General features: G+C 46.6%; 1 protein-coding gene across 4 annotated transcripts in view; it reads right to left on the bottom strand.

Annotated features, from left to right (window-relative positions):
* The window catches only part of SHISA6 (shisa family member 6), a 258,687-nt gene that overhangs the window by 222,885 nt on the left and 14,278 nt on the right, over positions 1–21,524 (bottom strand). For all 4 annotated transcript variants that reach the window (XM_070479108.1, XM_020915205.2, XM_070479109.1 and 1 more), the window contains exon 2: positions 11,628–11,788. In XM_070479108.1, the coding sequence (XP_070335209.1) occupies positions 11,628–11,788 (161 nt within the window). The remainder of the gene's footprint in view (positions 1–11,627; positions 11,789–21,524) is intronic.

Below are 21,524 nucleotides of genomic sequence, written 5' to 3'. Positions count from 1 at the left end.
GCAACACAGCTCAGGACTCACTTTCTAAATGGCTTTAAATTTTGAAGCAGGAAAGAACTTTTCCGCTCATGACCTGTCTGGCCTTGAGGACACAATGGTGATCTGGCCCAGTCTGGGTGCGGAGGATGGGAGGGATCACAGAATCCCAAGAGGAAGATGAGTCAGTACAGCCACTAAGCGGGGCTTCCAAAGTGGCTCAGTGGGTAAAGAATCTGTCTGCGACACAGGAGACACGGGTTCGATCCCTGGGTCAGAAAGATCCCTTGGAGGAGGGGACGATAACCCACTCCAGTATTTTTGCCCAGAGAATCCCACGGACAAAGGAGCCTGGTGGGCTGCAGTCCATAGAGTCACAAAGAGTCAGATACGAATGAAGTGACTGACCATGCGTGCATGCAGCCACTAGGTGAGTGAGCTTGGAATCAGGCCTCTTGACTGCTCATGTGCCAATGCCAGCTGGGCCCCGGGTACTGGCTGTCTCACTGCCCCCATCCGAGCCCCTAACTGCTGGGGGATGGGAGGACCCACAGGAGTAGGCTCTGAGCAGGGTTAGCCCTCAAATGCCAGCTATGCCCTCTACGTTCTCAGAAAGGGAGAACCTTAGAGATTCTGAGGCCAGCACCCACCCCTCATCCCCACCGACTCCCTGCTAAAAATGCCCAGTAGCTCCTCCCAGTCCCCTTCCTCAAGACATCCTGGGGTGAGTGCTCCCTTTGTGGCAGGGAGGTCCGTCCTGGAGCTGAGAGGCTCACGTCTTGAGACCATTAGCCTCCTCTAAGGTCCTCCTTGTAGCCGCAAGTACATGCATTGGACAGCCAGGGCCGGGCGTGGACCCAGGTGCAGGAGACAGGCTCCACGGAGCTGTAGGGGATGATGAGGGGAAGGGATAGTTAGGGAGCTTGGGATGGGCATGTACACCCTGCTATATTTAAAATGGATAACCAACAAGGCCCTACTGTAGAGCACAGGGAATTCTGCTCAACGTTATGTGGCAGCCTGGATGGGAGGAGAGCTTGGGGGAGAATGGATACATGTGTATATATGTGGCTGAGTCCCTTCCTATTCACCTGAAACTATAACAACACTGGTAACTGGCTATACTTCAATACAAAATAAAAATATGATAAAAGTTATTTTAAAAGCACCATCCATTATGAATATCCTTTAAAGACCAGGGTTTTCAGGCTTCCTGGCAGCTGCATCCCTCCCTGGGGAGCACAGGGCATGGGTGTCTAAGAGCAGGATACACTAAGACAGGCCAGTCACCTCCCTAGATCCGGACCCAAGGTTCTTTCAATGCAATTGGAAAACTGCTGTTTCCAGGCTACCGACTGATCTGCTCTTTTTGTTCACACCAAACACAGGGTCAACTGCACCCCCGTGACTTTCTCGTATGACCTGCTCCCCATCAGGTGGGACACACAGGTTCTGACCCCAAACACGAGACTGTCAGTGTGCTGTTCACAGTTCTCGTGTGCCCGGCCCTGAGTTGGGCTGACAGTGGTCATGTCTTAGGGAGATGTCATAGGATAGAGGTCCAAACTGGGACTGACTCCCTACACCCACGCCCCTAACTCTGCAGTGCCAGGCACCCTGGGGAGGGGCTGACCCATCCAGGAGTCAGGACAGCGAGAGGGGAGCTGAGATCGGGAGGAACAGGGAGGCTGAGAGAGAGTGGACATAAAGAATGTTCCAGACAGAGTGAAGAGCAGAGCATCGTGGGAGCCTGTGAAGCCAGGGAGGACTTGCTGCCCCAAAACCAAGTAGGTCCAGGTGGCCAGAGCCTTGGTTTTGGTGGAAGGAGGGGTGGGAGGCCCATTCCAGCCACAGGGCCCAGCGGAGCCTGCTCCTGGGACCCCCACGGCCACCGAGGTGCAGGGACGAGGATGGAAGTCAGCAAGCCAGGAGCAGAGGCAGCAGGTGTAGACGACTCTTCTGCCGGGCTGTCAAGGAGAAAAGCAGGAGGCGAGGCAGTGGGAAGCAGTGGTGAAATGGAGAGAGGGCTCCCCTCCTGCCTTAAGATGGGGGGAGCACATTGACACCCAAATGAACTGAGCTGGTAGAGATCGGGGCGGGGACATGGATCCAGGGAGCAGGGCATCTGAAGACCAGAAGTAAACGGGATCTGAGACACAATGGAAGGAGGTGCTGCCGGCAGTAGACATAACCTGGGGGTGTCCACACCCACGGAGACATTCGGAACCCTGAGTCTGCCATCATGGGGGTGCCGGGCACCCTCCTGGTGATGCATAACCTTAGTCAGCACACTTTCTACACCATCACCCAGATGGTGATAAAACCACCAAGAAGGTCAGGCTGGGGACCCTGGTCTCCACGTCTCCTCCTCCTATGCTCAGACGCTCAGTCATGTCCGACTCTTGGAGACCCCATGGACTGTAGCTCTCCAGAAGCCTCTATCCAACTCACTGGAGTGAGTTGCCATTTACTACTTCAGGGCATCTTCCCAACCCAGGAAGAGAACCCACCTCTCCTGTGTCTCTTGCTTTGGCAGGTGGGTTCTTTACCACTGAACTGCCTGGGGACCCTGAACTCTATTCAGTTCAGTTCAGTCAGTCATGTCCAACTCTTTGCGACCCTATAAACTGCAGCACGCCAGGCCTCCCTGTTCATCACCGACTCCCGGAGTTTACCCAAACTCATGTCCATTGAGTCGGTGATGCCATCCAACCATCTCATCCTCTGTCGTCCCCTTCTCCTGCCCTCAATCTTTCCCAACATCAGGGTCTTTTCAAATGAGTCAGCTCTTCGCATCAGGTGGCCAAAATATTGGAGTTTTAGTTTCAACATCAGTCCTTCCAATGAGCACCCAGGACTGATCTCCTTTAGGATGGACTAGTTCGATCTCCTTGCAGTCCAAGGGACTCTCAAGAGTCTTCTCCAACACCACAGTTCAAAAACATCAATTCTTGGGCACTCAGCTTTTTTTATAGTCCAACTCTCACATCCATACATGACTACTGGAAAAACCATAGCCTCTACTGGGACATGGTAATTCCATAGCTCTCGTTAGGCCTCATTCTACCTGCTGCAAAGCCAGGATCCAACAAAACCCTGGCCAGAGTTGCAGGAAAGGGGGGGGGAGTGGGGCCTGACGTTTACGGGGCACTCCTGGGCTCACAGCTCTGCGCTGGCCTCTGACTCGCTCACAGCATCATGGTGAGGGATGTGTCTCCCCCACTGACATGTCACATGGAAGCAAAGGTCGCCTGGAAGGTGCCTGGGGCTTTCAGAGAGAAATGAAGAACAGGGGTCGACAAACAACAGCCATGGGCCCAGCCCTGCCCACCATCTATTACTGTTATAAATAGCGTTTCATGGGAACACAGTGCTGCTCACTCTTTTAAGTATCTCTGTGGTACAGCTGAGTAGCTATGGTGGAGACCTTACGGCCATAGAGTCTGAAACATTTACAACCTGGCCCTTTTCAGAAAAAGTCTGCCAAGCCCTGCTGAACAGCCCTGGACTAAGGTCTATCAGCTGGTCCAAGTTCAGGCAGGATCTGGGTCTTGGCTTGTCCAGTTCTGTCACTGCATTATCCTGCCTTCTTTACAGCAAGGGTGTCTTCATGCGGGAGAAGTAGCCAGAGAAAGTTCTATCATTAACCCACCTTTCTATTAGAAATGCTAACTGGTTATCCTGTGTGTCAGGATGGCCGAGCCATCTAAGGCGCTGTGTCCGTCACAAAGAGTCAAACATGACTTAGCAACTAAACTACAAGAACAGGTTATCCTGGTTCTCAACAGAGTCCACGTCTACTACTCAGCAACCAAGGCTATCTTACTATACCAGACATCAGATCAGCATAGTTAAATTAGATCCACACTCCTTACCATGGCCTCCAAGACTATGCGTAACTGGCCCACATCTACCCCTCCATTCTCAACATGCACCTGCCACTCCTTCACTGACCACACTCAACACCTGTGTCTGCTTTTGGTTTCATAAACAGCCAGGTGTGTTCCAGCCTCAAGGCCTTTGGACTTGCTGCTCCCTCTGCCTAGAATGTTCTTCTTCTGTATGTCCCCATGGCTGGCTCCTCCTGTCAGTCAGGTAGCAGGCTCGAATGCCACCTCATAGGACCAGACTATCACAGTGCCAAGGGAAAGAGGGTGGGGAGGGATGGATTAGGAGTTTGGGATGAGCAGATGCAAACTATTATATGTAGGGTGGATAAACAACAAGGTCCTACTGTATAGCACCGGGGACTATATTCTATATCCTGTGATAAACCATAATGTAAAAGAATATGAAAAAGAATGCCTACATAGGTATAACTGAGTCACTTTGCTATACCGCAGACATTAACATAACATTGTAAATCAAGTATATTTCAAGCAAAATAAATTTTTGAAAAACAGGGCTCCCTTTCCCCAGCCTTCCTCTAACACATCACCTGCCTGCCTGTGCCCGGAGCATTTCGCACTCTCTGAAATTATTTACCTATTTACATCATTTACATCTCCTCCATTACAGTGTAAGCTCCCCAAACGGACAGGATTTTCTGTTCAAGACCGAAATTTCAACTCAAAGAGACACTCTGCACCACTAACGTTTGTAAAACTTTATTTATTTAATCTTTGGCCATGCAGCAAGTGGGATCTTACTTCCCTGACCAGGGATCCAACCCATGCCCCCTGCATTGGAAGCACGGAGTCTTAACCACTGGACCATTAGGGATGGTCCCCACACCACTAACGTTTAAACCAGCCCCGTCCAGTGGCAATGAGATGCAAATTATAGATATGACCCACATAGCTAAGTCCACATTTCTTAGTCATCATGTTAAAAAATGAAAAAAAAAGATGAAATTAATTTTAATAATAGATTCTATTTAACCTGATATATCCAAAATATTATCATTTCAAATGTAATCAATATAAAAAATTATGAAGCTATTTTAACATTCTTTCTTTTTTCACACTGACTCTGAAATCTTGTGAGGCTCTGAAACACACTTCAAGTGTTCCACTAACAGCCACACATAGCCTGGTGACCACCAGAGGAAGAAGTGCAGGCTTGAAACAGTGTTTCTATCTATCAAATGTTGCTCTGATGGTATTAACAATCCTTTACTCCCCACAGCAGCCCTAGGAGGGAAGCACTACTATTAACCCATTCTACAGATAGAAGCAAGCAAAGCTCCTACCCTCTGGCCACACTGAACCTGGAGTCCTGGGTCAGCCCCAGGATGGAAGGAGAAAGGCTGTGGGGTGAAGCCTGGGCACCTCCCAGCTCAGCTCCCCACTGTATAACCAGCCCCGTGGGTGGTCAGTGTGGCCAACTCTACGCTAATTTTGCAGAGAGGGCAGCAGAGGGTCACACAACCCTGATGAGATCGCTGCAGCCTTCAGGCAGGTCTCTAACGCCTGCGGTCTGGCTCCTCCATCTTTCCAAGTGAAGGACCATCTTGACAGTCCCTGCAAACACTCACTGAGCTGTTACAATGAGCTTCCAGGGAATGCTCTTGGATCTAAGATGCCACAGAGAATAAGACAAACCCTTGCCTACATGGAGCTTACATTCTGATAGGGACAGCGACAATAAACTAGTGATCTTATCAAACTAGGGTGTTAGATGGTGTAGGTGCCCAGAAGAAAATGAAGCAGGGGACAGGAGCAGATGAGGAGGTTAGGAAGGGTCGTCAACCTCTTGTGAGCATCAACTTTCACAGCACAAATATCTGATGCTGGATAGTTTCTGGCCACCAAAGAGAAGGGGAAATACTCCAAGGCAAGAACACGCTGACTTGAAGAGGGTCAGATGTCTGGATCCCAGAGAGAAAGGCAGAAGGTAATAGGGTCTGAGCTCAAGGAAGCACTGAGGGGCCAGGTTATGCAGCGTTGTAACTGAGAGCCCCTCTGTCAACTGTCCAGCCCCATTCTTGGTCTCCATGAAGCTTGGAGGCATGCCCCTTGGCTCCCTTGGTCTGCCATTAATGCAGGCGGCTTTGACAGGAGGCAGAGGGCTGATAACTAATGTACACAACTCCCAGTGGTGTGGAGCTGCGGCATAAATATTTATTCCCTCTAGCAGACGCCACTCTTGATGATGTTAAGTTGGTTATCAAGACTTTGGAACCCCAGCACATGATATCCGAGGGATGGGTACCCCTACTCTCCCCGAGTTGTCCCAAGACAGGTTCTTTAGGAGTGAATCAGACCAGCTGAACAAGCAAGGTCCCCACTCCTCCCCATTCTTGAAGGTCACGCAAGCCCCCTGCAAGCCTCTGAGATCCTGGGCTCAGGGACCTGCAGTTCCAGATACAGAACATATCATGATGCCCAGCTGTGCCTGGTCTGCCATTCAATTCTGATGCAGTCAGCCCCTGGTATCCAAGGGATGGTTCCAGAAACTGCAAGGGAAGCCAAATTCCATGGATACTCAAGTCCCATAGTCAACCCTCTGTACCTGCAGCTTCCACATCCGAGGATTCAGCCAACCTTGGATGGTAAACACAGACAGGATCTGAGCTTGGTTGAATCCATGAATGGGGGGGAGGGGGAGGTGCTGCTGTATTTTTATTCACACCTACTTCTGCCCAGGAGTCTCCATTCATAGTTACAGACTGACCCCTCCCTCTCTCAGATGAGCCCAAATCCTCTGCTCCTTCAGCCCATCTGCCATGGAGAAGACTTACCCCTGCAGCTCACTAAGAAGGACCAGCCAAGCACCATCTTTGTGAGTCTTGATGTGAATTCAAACTCTGCAGTCCTTGAGGATGTTTTTCTTATTTGACAATCTCCCTTTAGCTCTGGTTCTTGGTTTGTTGAACAATGGAATCGTGTGGGAACTTTTTGAAAAATACTAACATCCAGATTCTACCCCAGACCAATTCAATCAGAATCCTGGGAGGTAAGGGCCAGGCATTAGTGTTACCAGAATTGCTTACATCATTCCAGTGTGTTATCAGGGCTGAGGCTTGTGGTGCTAATGGGATCTTCTCCAACTTTAATATATGTACAAATTGCCTAAAGATCTTGTTAAAATGCAGATTCTGAATCACTAGGTCAGGGGACAGGCCCAAGAGTCTACACTTCTAACAAGCTCTCATGGGATGCAGTCACTACTGGTCCATGGACCACACTTTGAGTAGTGAGAGTCTAGAGGCAGCCAGATTTGAGAGGCGGGAGATGGAGATGGGCTTCACTGATTTTCCGTGTCCAAAGTAACTGTCCAGTATTAAAGCTCCCTTTAAAACTGGAGAGGGATTTCTAGAAGAGTTAGCGTAAAGGGCTCTTCTGGAAGGAAAGAGGAATTTTCTGCCAATGTGAAAATAAGAGATGTTATAGCTATGAAATGTTGCAGGATCCCCTTTGCATTGTAAATAAAGTAACTAACAGACTAGCCAGAAAGAGTGGATACTCCACATTCGTGGTATCATTGCTTTTACTATTATTAAGGCAGGACCCTCATTCCACTCCCTAAACCAAACAAGCCTGTGCTTTCGATATGCAAGAGCCCCATAAAGCCCTCCAAAGCCCCTTCATCCTCAGAGGATGTGCTACAGGCAGGGGCAAGCACAGAAGGCTTAGGGCCAGGGGCTTTCATCCTGGATACAGCCCATGGATCCTTCCTGGTCTAAGGACACCAATGCCTATATATCTCTCATTAATTTGATTTATTTGCCTTGAGTTGTGAATATACTTCCATAGCCCCACTACGGCTGATATAGAGGTTTGCTACGTTCAGGATCTATTTTAAGTGATCTCCTTAGTTTAACTCATTAAGCAACTCTACACATTCAGAGAACTAAGATCATGGCATCCAGTCCCATCACTTCATGGAAAATAGATGCAGAAACAGTGGAAACAGTGACAGACTTTATTTTGGGGGGCTCAAAAATCACTGTGGATGGTGACTGCAGCCATGAAATTAAAAGACACTTACTCCTTGGAAGAAAAGTTATAACCAACCTAGATAGCATATTGAAAAGCAGAGACATTACTTTGCCAACAAAGGTCCATCTAGTCAAGGCTATGGTTTTTCCAGTGGTCATGTATGGATGTGAGAGTTGGGCTATAAAGAAAGCTGAGCGCCAAAGAATTGACGCTTTTGAACTGTGTTTGTTGGAGAAGACTCTTGAGAGTCCCTTGGACTGCAAGGAGATTCAACTAGTCATCCTAAAAAAAATCAGTCCTGGATGTTCATTGGAAGGACTGAGGTTGAAGCTGAAACTCCAATACTTTGGCCACCTGATGAGAAGAACTGACTCATTTGAAAAGACCCTGATGCTGGGAAAGATTGAAGGTGGGAGGAGAAGGGGACGACAGAGGATGAGCTGGTTGGATGGCATCACCAACTCAATGGACATGAGTTTGAGTAAACTCTGGGAGTTGGTGATAGATAGGGAAGCCTGGCATGTTGCAGTCCATGGGATTGCAAAGAGTCAGACACGACTGAGTGACTGAACTGAACTGAACTGAACTGAACTGAACTGACACAGCTGTACTATTAGCCTCAAGGCAGATGAAGAAATTTAGAAAGGCGAAGAAACTTGCCAAAGTCACATACACAGCATGTGAAAGGGGAAGAAAAGAAAAAAAACTGAGGCATTTATGTCATAGCCCATGTTGTGTCAGGGCTTCTTAAATGTTATTTGCTACGTGACCTCATGAAAATGCAAATTCTCCTCAAGCAGGTGAGATGGGAGCCTGAGATTCTGCATTTCTCAAAAACTTTCAAGTGATACTGATGTGGCTGGTCCAGACTCATAGGCTATGATGCCTCCTGAGATTTCTGGATGTCTTTCTCAAGATCCCCCAACAAAACTTTTGCCACAATACTCCTCTGATCAGTGATCTGTTGATTTGACCAGTGGTGAAACCACAACACGTCTCCACTTTGAACACTTACACAAAGTTCTATTTAAACTTCTGCTCAAAACATAGTCTTCTGTGGCAAAGGATTCAGAAAAGCAGTTGCATCCATTAGAAGTTGTAGACATTGCAGATGGTTATGAAATTGCTTTTAAATCTAAGTATCACCATTGAGAATGCATTCTGGGCCAGGGAACAATTCCCATCTCTAAAAGCCAAGTGAAGAGTTCCAAACTGAGAAATACAGGGAGGGATTTCTCAAAACAAAGGAGTGAATCATTTAACTATAAGCTTCTCTTCTCAGATCAACAGAGGAAAGGATATATACAGAAACCAGAAGAAATGACAGATCTTCAGGACCAGTGAAAGGCATTTAAGGGCAAATCAAGACTGTCCACTTCATCTAGACTCAATGACTGGCAACTATCTGGTTTGTGAATGAGACAGAGAAAAGCAGAACAGACAGGGATGAAGATAAACTTCCAGGAATGCTTTGGGTACCAGAGTGACCTGAAGTTCCAAAATCATAGACAAGATTCTGGAAGAGCCTGACTTCAAACCATGAGTCTTTGGAGAAACAGAAATGCCCCCTTGCAGATGGTCACAATACCAAGTTTAAATTAGACAATCAACAATAAGTTAGAATGGCACCTTTCTGCAATTTCCACAGCTCAGTGATTCCCCAAACTTTGCTCCATATTAAAATCACCTGTGGTGCTGGAGAAGACTCTTGAGAGTCCCTTGGACTGCAAAGAGACCAAACCAGTCAATCCTAAAGGAAATCAACCCTGAATATTCATTGGAAGGACTGATGCTGAAGCTGAAGCTCCAATACTTTAGCCAGCTGATACGAAGAGCCAACTCACTGGAAAAGACCCTGACTCTGGGAAAGATTGGAGGTAGGAGGAGAAGTGCAGGGACAGAGGATGAGATGGTTGGATGGCACCATTGACTCAACAGACATGAGTTTGAGCAAACTCCGGGAGATAGTAAAGGACAGCGAAGCCTGGAGTGCTGCAGTTCACGGGTCGCCAAGAGTTGGACATAACTGAACGATGACAACGTATTAGAAAGAAACATGCCCCCCACCTCCTGCTCAGGCCACACCCCCACATCAATTAAATTATAATCTCTGGAGGTGAGGCCCAGGTACTGTTAATTTTTAAAGCTCCCAAGGTGATTCCAGCGTGCAGCCAAATTTGAGGATGACTGGCACAGCCTTTCAGTGTCTTCATTCATAAAATAAAGGAATCCATCTGGACAAGTGGCTCTTTATTCTGTCTGTGTGTTAGAATCACTTTTGAGTGATTTTTTTAAAATACTGCTGCCAGCAGCATCCCCAGAAACTCTGGTTAATTGGTGGGACCCAGACACCAGCATCATCAGCATTTTTAAGAGCTTCCCCAGGTGATTCTAATGTGCAGCAAGGGAGATAATCACTGGTCTCGAGGTTTTTGCCAGTTCCTTCTATTACTTACATTTTAAACATTTATGATATTCAGGCTAAAAATGCATCTTAGAATTTTTGCAAGGGTGGATTTCTCATCTTTAATTTTAAATCAGAGACTTTTAACTTTGGAAGAACCTTGTAAACCCTACACAACATGTTGGATCAAATATATATTCATATGTGTATGTTTGGGGGAGGTGAGTGTCCTTGATTTTTATCACAGTCTCAAAAGACTTAACTCTATTACCTCAAAGGCAAGTATGTGATTTCTCATTTAATAAATTTGGTCTCAATAGCATGTCTGCTACAGTTTGAATTCACAACATACCTATTGCCACCTAGTGACTGCATATCTTTATTGCAGGTTTAGTTCAGACCCTACAGACAGATGTGACGATTTCAGATCCAAGTATCAACACAGAAGCCATGTCTGAGATTGGGGTTAGCAGAAGGCTGTCTGGTAATGCTCACGATGAGAGATGACCTTCCCAGCTACTCTTGTAAGGGGACAGTCCTCTCAGAAACTCTGAGAAAGTAATGTCCCAAACTGGATTAGGATACTAGGGTTTTCTAGACCTGACTGTTGTTACCTACATGCCTCAGTTTGAATCCAGGCTTGCTTTCATACTAACCATATGTCCTTGGGAAAATCATTGAGCCTTTCTGTTCCATATATAAAAAGAGGACAATATAAGCATGTCAAAGGCTGCTGTGAAAAATAAGTAAGACAATCCATGTAAAATGATCAGCATAACACTTGGCACACAGCAAGATCCCCATACATGAGAGGTTACATTATTTATTGTTATTCCCTTGTTTTGTTTATTGTTCCATATGGGTTACAGTGATGACCAAGTGGAAGAATACCAGCATATTGCTATCACACAGCAACTCGCATATCCAGAGATTCCACAGGGCACAGGAAAGGGTTATCCTACAACACAGACGTAATCCCTACCCACAGGAAATGCTTTTTGAGATTCCAGTAGTTGAGCAGTCTCTGATTGCAGCCACTTCTTGTGAAAGATCTGCCTTCCCACCACGTGGGCAAGACAGTGACTATACCTCACCCCCAAGGCTGCCGCAAGTTCCTTCCAGGGAAGAGAATTATGCAGACACTCATGAGATCACAGAAGCCCTAAACAATCAGCTCTCCTCCAGCCCAGACACTCACTGGCGGTGGTCTTTCCATGCCACTCTCTCCCCAGGAGGGACAGTCCCCAGACTCTTCCACAAGCCCACCAGGTCAGGGCTCCACGACCTGCCCGGCTGAAGCAGAAACACCACAGAACCCTCTCACCAGCCTCAGCAGAGATGCAAAGTGATCAGCGCTCACTTACCTGGAGTCTGCTTGGCCGTGCGCACGGGGGTGTAGTGGTTTTTGGAGGACGATCGGACCGGCGTGTTCTCTTTGGGAGAGCTATCGATGGCCGAGATAGTTTCTCTTTCACAGTGTGCTATGGGGATTGGTCCCTGTTGTCTTAGGATGTCAGCCAGAGCCCTGAAAGAGAAAGATCACACAGTGAGGTTCACCAAACCAGTGAGCACAACCACAAAGAAAGTTGGGTGGGTGACTTTCACTGGCCCTTTGATGGATGGAGACCCAATATTCAGTTACAGCCACAGCATCATCTGGTGTTGGGCCCAGTGGGGATATAGGGGAGAGGCTGCCATGCTGCTGGGACAGGTATTAAAAGGTTGTGATTGTGGTTTCTTTCTTTGGTTCATTTCATACCAATGAACTCTGAGCCCTTTCAAAATGCTGGCTCCCCAAATAAGCCCCTATGCCAGGCAGATACTACAGAAGGTGCCGTGAGGAATGCCACTGCAGTGAAAGGTGGTCACTGTTGGCCTCCAGTTCAGTGGCAAGTAATTAATAACAGGGGGATCAACCTCCCCATCGAAAGACACACACCGAGGAGACTGTATCTATACAGGTGACCTAAATAAGTACAAAACTCAGCTCCCGTGGTCCAGAAAGGGGTGCTTTAGCTGCAAAGACAGGACGTACAGATAAAATGATAAATATCAGAATACAAGGACGGTGCAGGCAGTGAATGCAGCTGGAGGTTAGAGGACGGAGCAATCACAAACATAGAGAGAGAAAAATACACGAGAGGAAAGAGACATGTACAGAGATGCTGCTAGAGAGGTCCACGCCCTCTGCCAGGGTCCCAGTACCACAGGAGCAGGTTTCATTCTCTCAACACCAAATGTGCATTAATTAAGGACTGTATGCCTCAGTCACGGCAGAGACCAGGGTAAACAGAACACAGTTCCGATCATCTAGGGGCTCAGCATTCAGGGGACATCACTCCCACACCTGGTTTGGAATAAGACTCCCTCTGCAGGTGAATATCACAGGTGATACTACTGTTGGTAGAAAACGGGGACACACAGGATGCTCTGAGGAGACCCAAGGGACCAGCATCAGACACGGTCATTTCAGGGCCAGGTGCCCAGTTCTTTGCATGAGCGGGGCAAGGACTCTTCCATGTACCTGGGCTGTCCCTCAGGCGTGGGTGAGGCACTGTGCTTCCAGCCCTCTCCCAGCCAGTCCAGCCCACCTGAGATCGGGCCACACCCAGCCCACCCCGAGGCTTCCTTCTAGCTCCCTGCACTCGGCCCCCTTCCTTGAAAAGTGACAACCACAGCAGTTTAAAAAGGAGTCTGAGAGTGAATTGTTTCCTTTCATTATTCTGCCTCTGACATGCTGAACCTTCCTAGGAGAGGAGCAGCAAGCTGGCAATCTTATCATTTAGTGGCATTTATACAGCAATTTCAGATTTTCCAAATGCTTTCCCCATGCTGGCTTGCTTTTTTTTCCCTCAGGCTCTAGGAGGGAAAGCGCACACACGTCACCACCTCATTCACTTCTGTGGACCAAGAAGTGGGGAGGCGAAGACAGAACCTCGTTAGCATGGTAAAGGAACTTCGGGCAGACCTGGGGCCTGGGAATAAGAAAAAAACACTGCCCCACAAAATCGAGAGATCTGGGTTCTAATACCAGCTCTGCCACTGATGAGCTGTGAATCTTCAGACAGATTTATTGGCCACTGAAATTGAAATTTAATCTTTTTATTCCCCAGCAGCAAAACAAACGGTTTAAACTAACATGACCTCGAAGCTCCCTTTTAATTCCAGAATGTGATCAATATTTTATATATATATTTTTAACCATACATCCACACAAATTACCTAGACTCCTTCACCCTATTTATGAAAGACACTTTCCGACCATTTTTCCATGGTAAGGAAATAGCGAGTTAAAAGTTACAACAGAAGAACAGACCAATGGAATCAAATTGAAGAGTCCAGAAATCAATCTATGTTCAACTGATTTTCGACAAGGACGCCATGACCACTGGAAAAGAAGTTTCTTCAACAAATGGACGTCCACACGCAGAGAATAAAACTGCACCCTCACCTCACACCACATGTAGCAATTAATTCAAAATGGATCATAAACCTAGATATTAGAGCTAGCAGTATATGTTCTCAGAAGAAAATTGAGAAGTCAGTCTCTGTAACCTCGGAGTTGGCAAAGGTTTCTTAGATATGACACCCAAGCACAAGGAACAAAAGAAAAAATTTGCAGACTCGACTTCATCAAAACTAAAAACATTTCTACATCAGAAAATAGCACAAAGAAAATGAAAGACAACCCAGAGAATGGGAGAAAATACTTGCAAATCATATTTCTGCTAAGAGATATGCATTCAGAATATTTAAAGAACTCTTATAATTCAGCAATAAAAAACAAACAACACAATTTAAAAATGGATGAGATATAATTAGACATTGCTCCAAACAAGGTACAGGCATGAAAAGTAAGTAGCTCAACATTTGAAAGTACAAATCAAAAACACAATATGATACATGTTCACACCCACCAGGATAGCTATGACCAAAAGACAATTCCAAATGTGGGCATGGATGTGGAGAAATTGGAGCTTTCATACACTACTGGTGGGAATGCAAAACGGTGCAGGCCCTTTGGTAAACAGTTTGGCAGTTCCTCCAAATATTAAACATAGCATTCCCATATGGCCCAGCAATTAGAATACTCCTAGGTATATGCCCAACAGAAATGAAAACATATGCCTATACAAACTTTGTATATGAAAGTTCATAGCAGCATTATTAACAATAGCCAAAAGGTGGAAATAACCCAAATGCCCATCTTCTGATGAATGGACTAATAAAATATTGTGTATTCACATAAAGTATTATTATTCAGCCTTAAAAAAGCAAGATGCTTTGATATATGCTACAACATGAATGACCTTGAAAACAACATGCTACATAAAAGAAACCAGTCACAAAAAACCACAGGTTAAGATTCTATGTATATAAAATACCCAGATTCGGCAGATCGATAGAGGCAGAAAGTAGACTGGTGGTTGCCAGGGGCTGCTGTTGCCATTTATCTGCTCAGTTGTGTCCAACTCTTTGTGACCCCATGGACTGTAGCCTGCCAGGCTGCTCTGTCCAGGTGACTTTCCAGGCAAGAATACTGAAGCGGGCTGCCATTTCCTTCTCCAAGGGATCTTCCCGACCAGGGATCAAACCGGCATCTCCTACACTTGCAGGCGGATTCTTTACCACTTGGCCACCAAGGAAGCCCTACTAGGGGCTAATGGAGGGGTTAATGGAGAATGACTATTAATAGGTATGGGTTTTCTTTGGGGGAATGATGAAAATATTCTAAAACCAGACAGTGGTGATAGTTGGACAACTCTGAAAATGTATAAAAATCACTGAACTGGACACTTTTAAGTTTAAGGATGAATTTTATAGTAGGTGAATTACATCTCAATAAAGTTACTATTATCAAAAAAAAAAGGTCATATTCTTTTTTTGTCTTTATCTTGCCTCTCAAGTTCTTATCTATGAAGGAAATCTATGAAGGAAAAACAGAGTCAAGCGGTTAAGTCCACGTTTTTGGAAAGTCAAGACTAAATCTACGTGAATGACAGTGATTTCGCCCTTAGGGAACATTTGGCAATGGCTGGTGACATTTTCTGGTTGCCACAAAACTGGGGAGGGAAGTCGACTGGCAACTGGTGGGCAGAGGCCAAGGATGTTGCTAAACATCCCACACGGCACAGGACAGCCCCCCACGACCCACCCCCCACAAAGAATTATCCCACCCAGAGTGCTGGCAAGGTTGAGAAATTCCGAGCCACATGTACACAGCACTATGTGAAGTAGGTCTTTGATTAACGCGCAAGGCAATCTAGTTCCTGCAATATCTACCAAGATGGGACGCTGGACTGGGCTCTGGGACAAGTAGGGCTGGCAACACTGAGACGAACATCTTGAAATTCAGGGGATCTGTGTGTCTGCCCCGTCAGTGTATCTCTGGGTCTTTCTTGGCACATTGCTCAGCCATTACTCAAAGAGAGAAAAGAGCGAAGAGTATCTCCTTCCCAGCCTTTGTAGGGCTTTCAACCCAGCATCCCTTTGGTCCATATGGACAGTGTAAATGGCAAGCCCACAGCAGATTCACTCCAGGCTTATTGGCCAAGGGGGACCCGGCAGAGAAGAGATGTTCAACCTGGGATCAGGACTCTTGGGATTGGTTGGGGGTGGGTTGGGGGTGGCTCTCAGTACTCAATCCTGAGAAGCCATGCCGATGCTGAGGGCTGAGAGGTGAGGGGGAAGACGCCTCTCTGGAGAACATCAGGTGCCCCAGAGCATCCCTGCTTGCTGCTGGAGAAGGAGTTTTAACTGGGTTACAGCCAAGCTGTCTCCCCCTGAAGGTACTGACTTGCGTGATACCCTCTCCAGGTGCCCTGTTGGCAGGGCTGAGTTGCGCTGCCCAGTTGAAGGAGAAGGACACGTGCTGAACAGACAGGCTAGCTAGGCTGCAGGGACCTGCCCTGTGTGGTCCCAAGGAGGCCACACCCACAGCAGGCTTCTCTGCTTCCTGAGCACCGCCCCCTAGGGTTCCCCCTTGCCTGGAGCCCTCGGGCAGCTAGGAATGGGGTCCTTGTTCCCGGATGATGCTGGGTCCCCCTCTCTCATCTCACACCCCCTTCCCTCAACTCCTCAGTTCAATGACCTCCCTCCTCACTCCTGTTCCTCTCCACTTTCCATCCCCTTCTCTCCAGGGTGCTCAATAAATATTACTCTAATTCTGAAATGTGCGATCCCAGCCTCACCTAATTAATTTGGATACGCCGGAGGAAATGGGTTAAGGCCTGAGCTACTTTCTCACTGTAGGAAAGAAAATTGGTCACTGAGGAAGAAGGGGATTTTGCGATAGAGTAGCCGTTTCTTTCAGGGATCGGAGGAAGGGGCAGAGACTGGGGAGAGAGAAGGTCAGACAGTGACAGAGAGAGACAGCAAGGAAGCGACAGAGGGACAGAGGTAGAGAAAGAGAGGGAACGGAAGTGGGGGTGGGGGGGAGATGGACAGAAAGGGAGCCAAATATTTGGGAGGAGAGTCAGAGCCTCAGAGCCAGAGAGAGGCAGAGGGCAAGATTCAGAGATGACGGAGTAAACAGAGATGACGAGACAGAGAGCAGGGCAGGGAACAGAAACAAAGGGTCAGAAATAGGCAGGCAGACGGAGCCAGAGAGAAAATGGGACACAGAGTCAAAGAGAAACTCAGAGAAAGAAAGAGATCCAGAACGCAAGAGATGGGGAGAAGGGATCAGAGAGAGACCTTCCCAGGGAAAGAGAATCTGGGGGAGAGAGAGAGACTGGCCAGTGAGGACTGAAGCTGGTTCCCAGCCAGGGGCAGCCCCACCCTCTCCCCCCCAACCCACCCCCCATGCCGACTACAGAGGTTCTAATTTAAGAACTTGAAGAATCTGGTTCTTTGTCCTGCTCATCCCAACTCCCCAACCTCCCCCTCCCCCAGAGCCACTTCGCTGCAGTATCTGGATACAGGAAACAAAGTGATGCTTTTTGCCTGAATTATCTACCTAATTGTTTTGGTTCGCCGCACATGGATTCCTTGGCGTCCGTGAATGTGTGGCAAGCAGGGGAGAGTTAATTAATTGGGCAGCAAATCTGAGCAGGGAAAACAGTCATCCTGATCACTCAAGCCAGAAAATGTTCATGTTCTTCAGGACTCATTGTTTGTGTGTTAACCATCTGCTGAACTGAGTTGCATCTTACACGTGGAGAACACTGAACAAGTTCTAAGGGCCTCACCTGCCTTGTCCAGCACGGTGCCTGTACCAAACCTGGAACCTTCGCAGCTATGGTTACCCCAATTTTAAACACAAAACTGAGGCTCAGGCTAATTCTAGAACCAAAACATTGATGGAACTGAAATTTCAACCCAGGGCTTCTTTGCTGGAGTTCTGATGTCCTTCTGCTCACTGTGACTGCCTTTTTTATACATCTCCCTTTCCTAGGAATTGTCAGCTTGAATGAGTTCTCCCAGTCTCTCCAGCTGAGTCTGCTAATTTAGCAAATGCCAGTTAATATTTGGGCGTGGAGAAACAATTAGTCAATGAGTGGTTCAGGTCAAGACCAATTATTCATTCGCTTAATACCTTGGTTAATGTTGTCAGTGGTCTCAAGGAATGAAAGTGTATTTGCATTTTCCTAAGTATTGAGTTATCACGACCCCTGTAGGGACCAAGCCCAGTCAACATTCTGATGTGCGCTACTTGCATTCAAGACATGAAATCTGTCTCAAAATGGCAAACGAGTCCCTCAACATTAGAAAAGTAAACAAAACCTTGGTTATAACTGCTTCATAGTTCTGCCAGCTTAGGAAATTAAAGGCTTTAATTTACTGAGCAATTACTATGTGCCAGACATAGTGCTAAACTCTTTGATGTGTGATCTTGTATAATCCTCAAAAGGACCCTATAGAGTAGGTGCTATTGGTAACCGTAGTTTACTGATGAGAAAATTAAGACTAAGAAATGTTAGGTATCTTGCCCAAGATCACACAGCTAATAAGTGGTAAATCCTGATTTCAAATGTAAGTGGATTCAACCACAGAGGCTGACTTTATACCACTGAATTATCCATTCACCCATTTGTCTATCTATTCATCCATCCGTCCGTCCCATCCATCTACCCAAACATCAACCTACCTATCCTTCCATCAATTCATTCATCCATCCTTTCATCTACCCATCCATCCATCCATCCATCTTTCCTTCCAATCCTCCATCACTTAATCATACTTACTTTTTCACCTACTATGTTCCTACAACGGTCTCTGAATATGACATTGCACAATGTGTTCAATCTTAAGTAGAAATATCTACCCAGACAGAACTCAGTGGTCACCCAACTGCCCATTTCTCTTCACCTTAGTGAGTCATCACCATCAAAATCCACAGCGATGGAAGTTTTTACATTATGCTCGCAGGCAATCTTCCATCACATGAAACCCTTGAGTAGAACACCAATACACTTCATTAGACCCCTGCTCTGCACAAGCCCTACTCTATGGAGTTCTTGCCCTCCATCCAGAAGTCCCAGGACTTTGTGGCATTTCCAAGTTTAAAACAAATGTGGCAAAAGAGTGCCACATAAAATACCTGGAACTGTTTTGTCCTGATCACCACTCATTGAGCAGAAAGGAAAACTTAGGTTCCCCTTAAATGAAGTGGGGAAGCTAGGAACACTTAGTTTATCTCAGAAGTCTTTTTGATCTCAATTAACATACTTTCCATGAAGATCTCCTGTATATTTCTGCTCACTGAAGCAGAACAAATGGAAACCAGCCTTCTGCCTCTGACAGTCTCTGGCTCTCAGGGCCACATAAATACCATGGAAGGGAGGAAATCAGTCTAGCTGGTGTTCAGTGCATCTTTCAGTACCAAGAGAAAGGCAAGCTGGAGAGCTGAGACTCTTAATCAGGACCTTTCTCTTTTCTGGAGGAGCAGGAAAAAAAATTATGCTTTTGGATCGGGATGATAAAAGGCCAAAGAGATGAACTATTCCATGAATAAGCTATTCTGGTTAATGTTTTTTTATTCCTAACGACTAATGAGAACACTCTTGTTTTTGAAGAATTTTCTAAAAGCATTCCTGCCTAATTAAGTAGAGTATACTGAATATAATTACTTATAAAAAATGCAAGGTTCTTCCATGAGAGGGCCACCAACCTAATCTTTAGTTCTCTTCACAGAGAAAACTCAGTAGGATGGAGACAAGCTGGGAAATGGAATTCCTATAAAAACTGCGGAACAAACCATGGAAGATTCTAATTGCTCCTTCTATGTTATTTCTCCTAAAAGTAGAGGGTAGATGTTCTACTCCAGGTTAAATGAAATACCCTGGTTATTTGAGTCCTGGATGTCTGAGCTTTTACTTGACCCTGCCACTCAGGAAATAGCCAGCATCCTCTCTCCCCTCAGCTTCATTCTTATCTACTGGGCAGCCAGGGTGCTTTTATCCTCTGAAACACACACTCCAGACAATTGAAGTGAATATATTTTTAATAAACACGGGCCAAGGAGAATGGCTTGATTCAGTTCTCCCTTTTCCTGGGTCTCTCACAGTCCACTTGAAAAACACAGCTGCCAGCTTTGTGTGAGCACAAGACTGCTCTCCACATACACAGAGGCTCCGAATGGATGGCGAGAATCTCTTTTGTTGTGATAACAATGTTTGTGCATCTGCGCCCAGCCGATCCCCAGGTCCGAGTTGTCCCCGTCCCAGTCGGAATTCATCATGGCCAATAAGCACGGCTGAACTTAGCAAGGGAAAGCTCAGCTGGCCGGCTTTGCTTTTCAGGCCAACAGGGCAATCACTGCAACCCCGTGGGCACCTGTCCCCCACGGCCAGCCTCAGGCCTGGCACAGAGTCGATGAACATCCCCGGGAACCGTGATTCATCCCTAATAGTGTCTCTTCCCCACGCACCACCCCTTGTCTCATGAATCACGTGAAAATCTACCCAGGCCTAGGAAATGCAGCAGCATCTATACCAAGCGCAGACTTTTTTGGAAACATTTGGATTGTCTGAGCATGCATCAAAGATCTGAATGCATGAAGGGCAGCTACCCTTTGGAAATGGGAAAATGGAAATGCTACCAAGATCTGTTAGCAGGACCACTTGGGCAGCCAGGTGATAGATGAGCTAATAAATGAACCTGCTGCTGCTCTTATTGTTGATACTGTTGGAGTCATCTTCTCGATTTGCTATAAGCACGGGCATAAATCTACAGGAGAGGCAAGAGGAAGGTGGTATAACCTACTAGCCAAATATGGGAGTCTGGAGCCAGAGTACCTGGGTCAGAATTCGGACAACTCAGGATATTGGTGGGTCTTTCCTGCTGGTTCAGACGGTAAAGAATCTGCCTGCAATGTAGGGGAACCAGGTTCGATCCCTGGGTCCGGAAGATTCCCCTGGAGAAGGGAATGGCTACCCACTCTAGTATTTTTGCCTGGAGAATTCCAAGGACAGAGGAGCCTGGAGGGCTCTAGTCCACGGGGTCGCAGAGTCGGACACGACTGATTAACACTTCTCACTTCACTTTCAGGATATTGGTGATCATGAGGTGGCTGCTTAAGTGCCCTGAGGTTCTGTGTCCTTGTTGAAAAACTAAGGCCAAAATGCTAAGGCCTCAAAATAACGTCCAGCTCTTAGGGTTATTATGAGGATTAAACAAGTTTGTACTTGTAGAACACTTAGAAGAGAACCCGGTACCTTGTAAGCACTACCTAAATATTTGACTAGTAAATAAATCCAAATACAACCTCCCAGGGTCTATAGAGGCTCAGCCAATAGCACCACGAGGAAAGCACATGTATACAGGTGGAAGAGGGGAGCCGGGCAGCTGACTCAGGCAAGCCAGATGGCAAAACGCCTGCTGTGGAGAGGGAGCCACATGGCAGGCCTGTGGCTACGGGTCATCCTGGAAGGGACCACCTACAGCCCATATTTTCCACTCAGGCCTGAGGTCAGAAATGCATCTGGTCACACACCAGCTTTGCCAAACTCTGAACTTGGATTCTGCAAGCCAAGTGCTGAGTGCCCGTTCCCCCCTGTGAGCCCAGCACAAGTCAGGCTTCCACTAGGGCGCAAAAAGCAAAACAAGGATTCTGTCCAGGCATTAAAAGGGCAAATGGGTTAAACGGATCAGGGCAACATTTTCTGCAAAAGATTCAGTTATTCTTTTTTTTTCTTCCTACATCCCTTTTTCTTTTTTTTTTTCTCTTTCTTCTTTCCTTCCTTCTTTAAAAAAAAAATTTAAACATTATTGTCATTTCCAAGTTTAAGTACGTTCACATCAATGCAACTATTGAAAGG

Source organism: Odocoileus virginianus, chromosome 17 (assembly GCF_023699985.2).
Source record: "Odocoileus virginianus isolate 20LAN1187 ecotype Illinois chromosome 17, Ovbor_1.2, whole genome shotgun sequence".
In the NCBI taxonomy this organism is placed as follows: domain Eukaryota; kingdom Metazoa; phylum Chordata; class Mammalia; order Artiodactyla; family Cervidae; genus Odocoileus; species Odocoileus virginianus.
The sequence above is the reverse complement of the archived record's forward strand: the minus strand, read 5'-3'. Positions and strand labels throughout refer to the sequence as shown.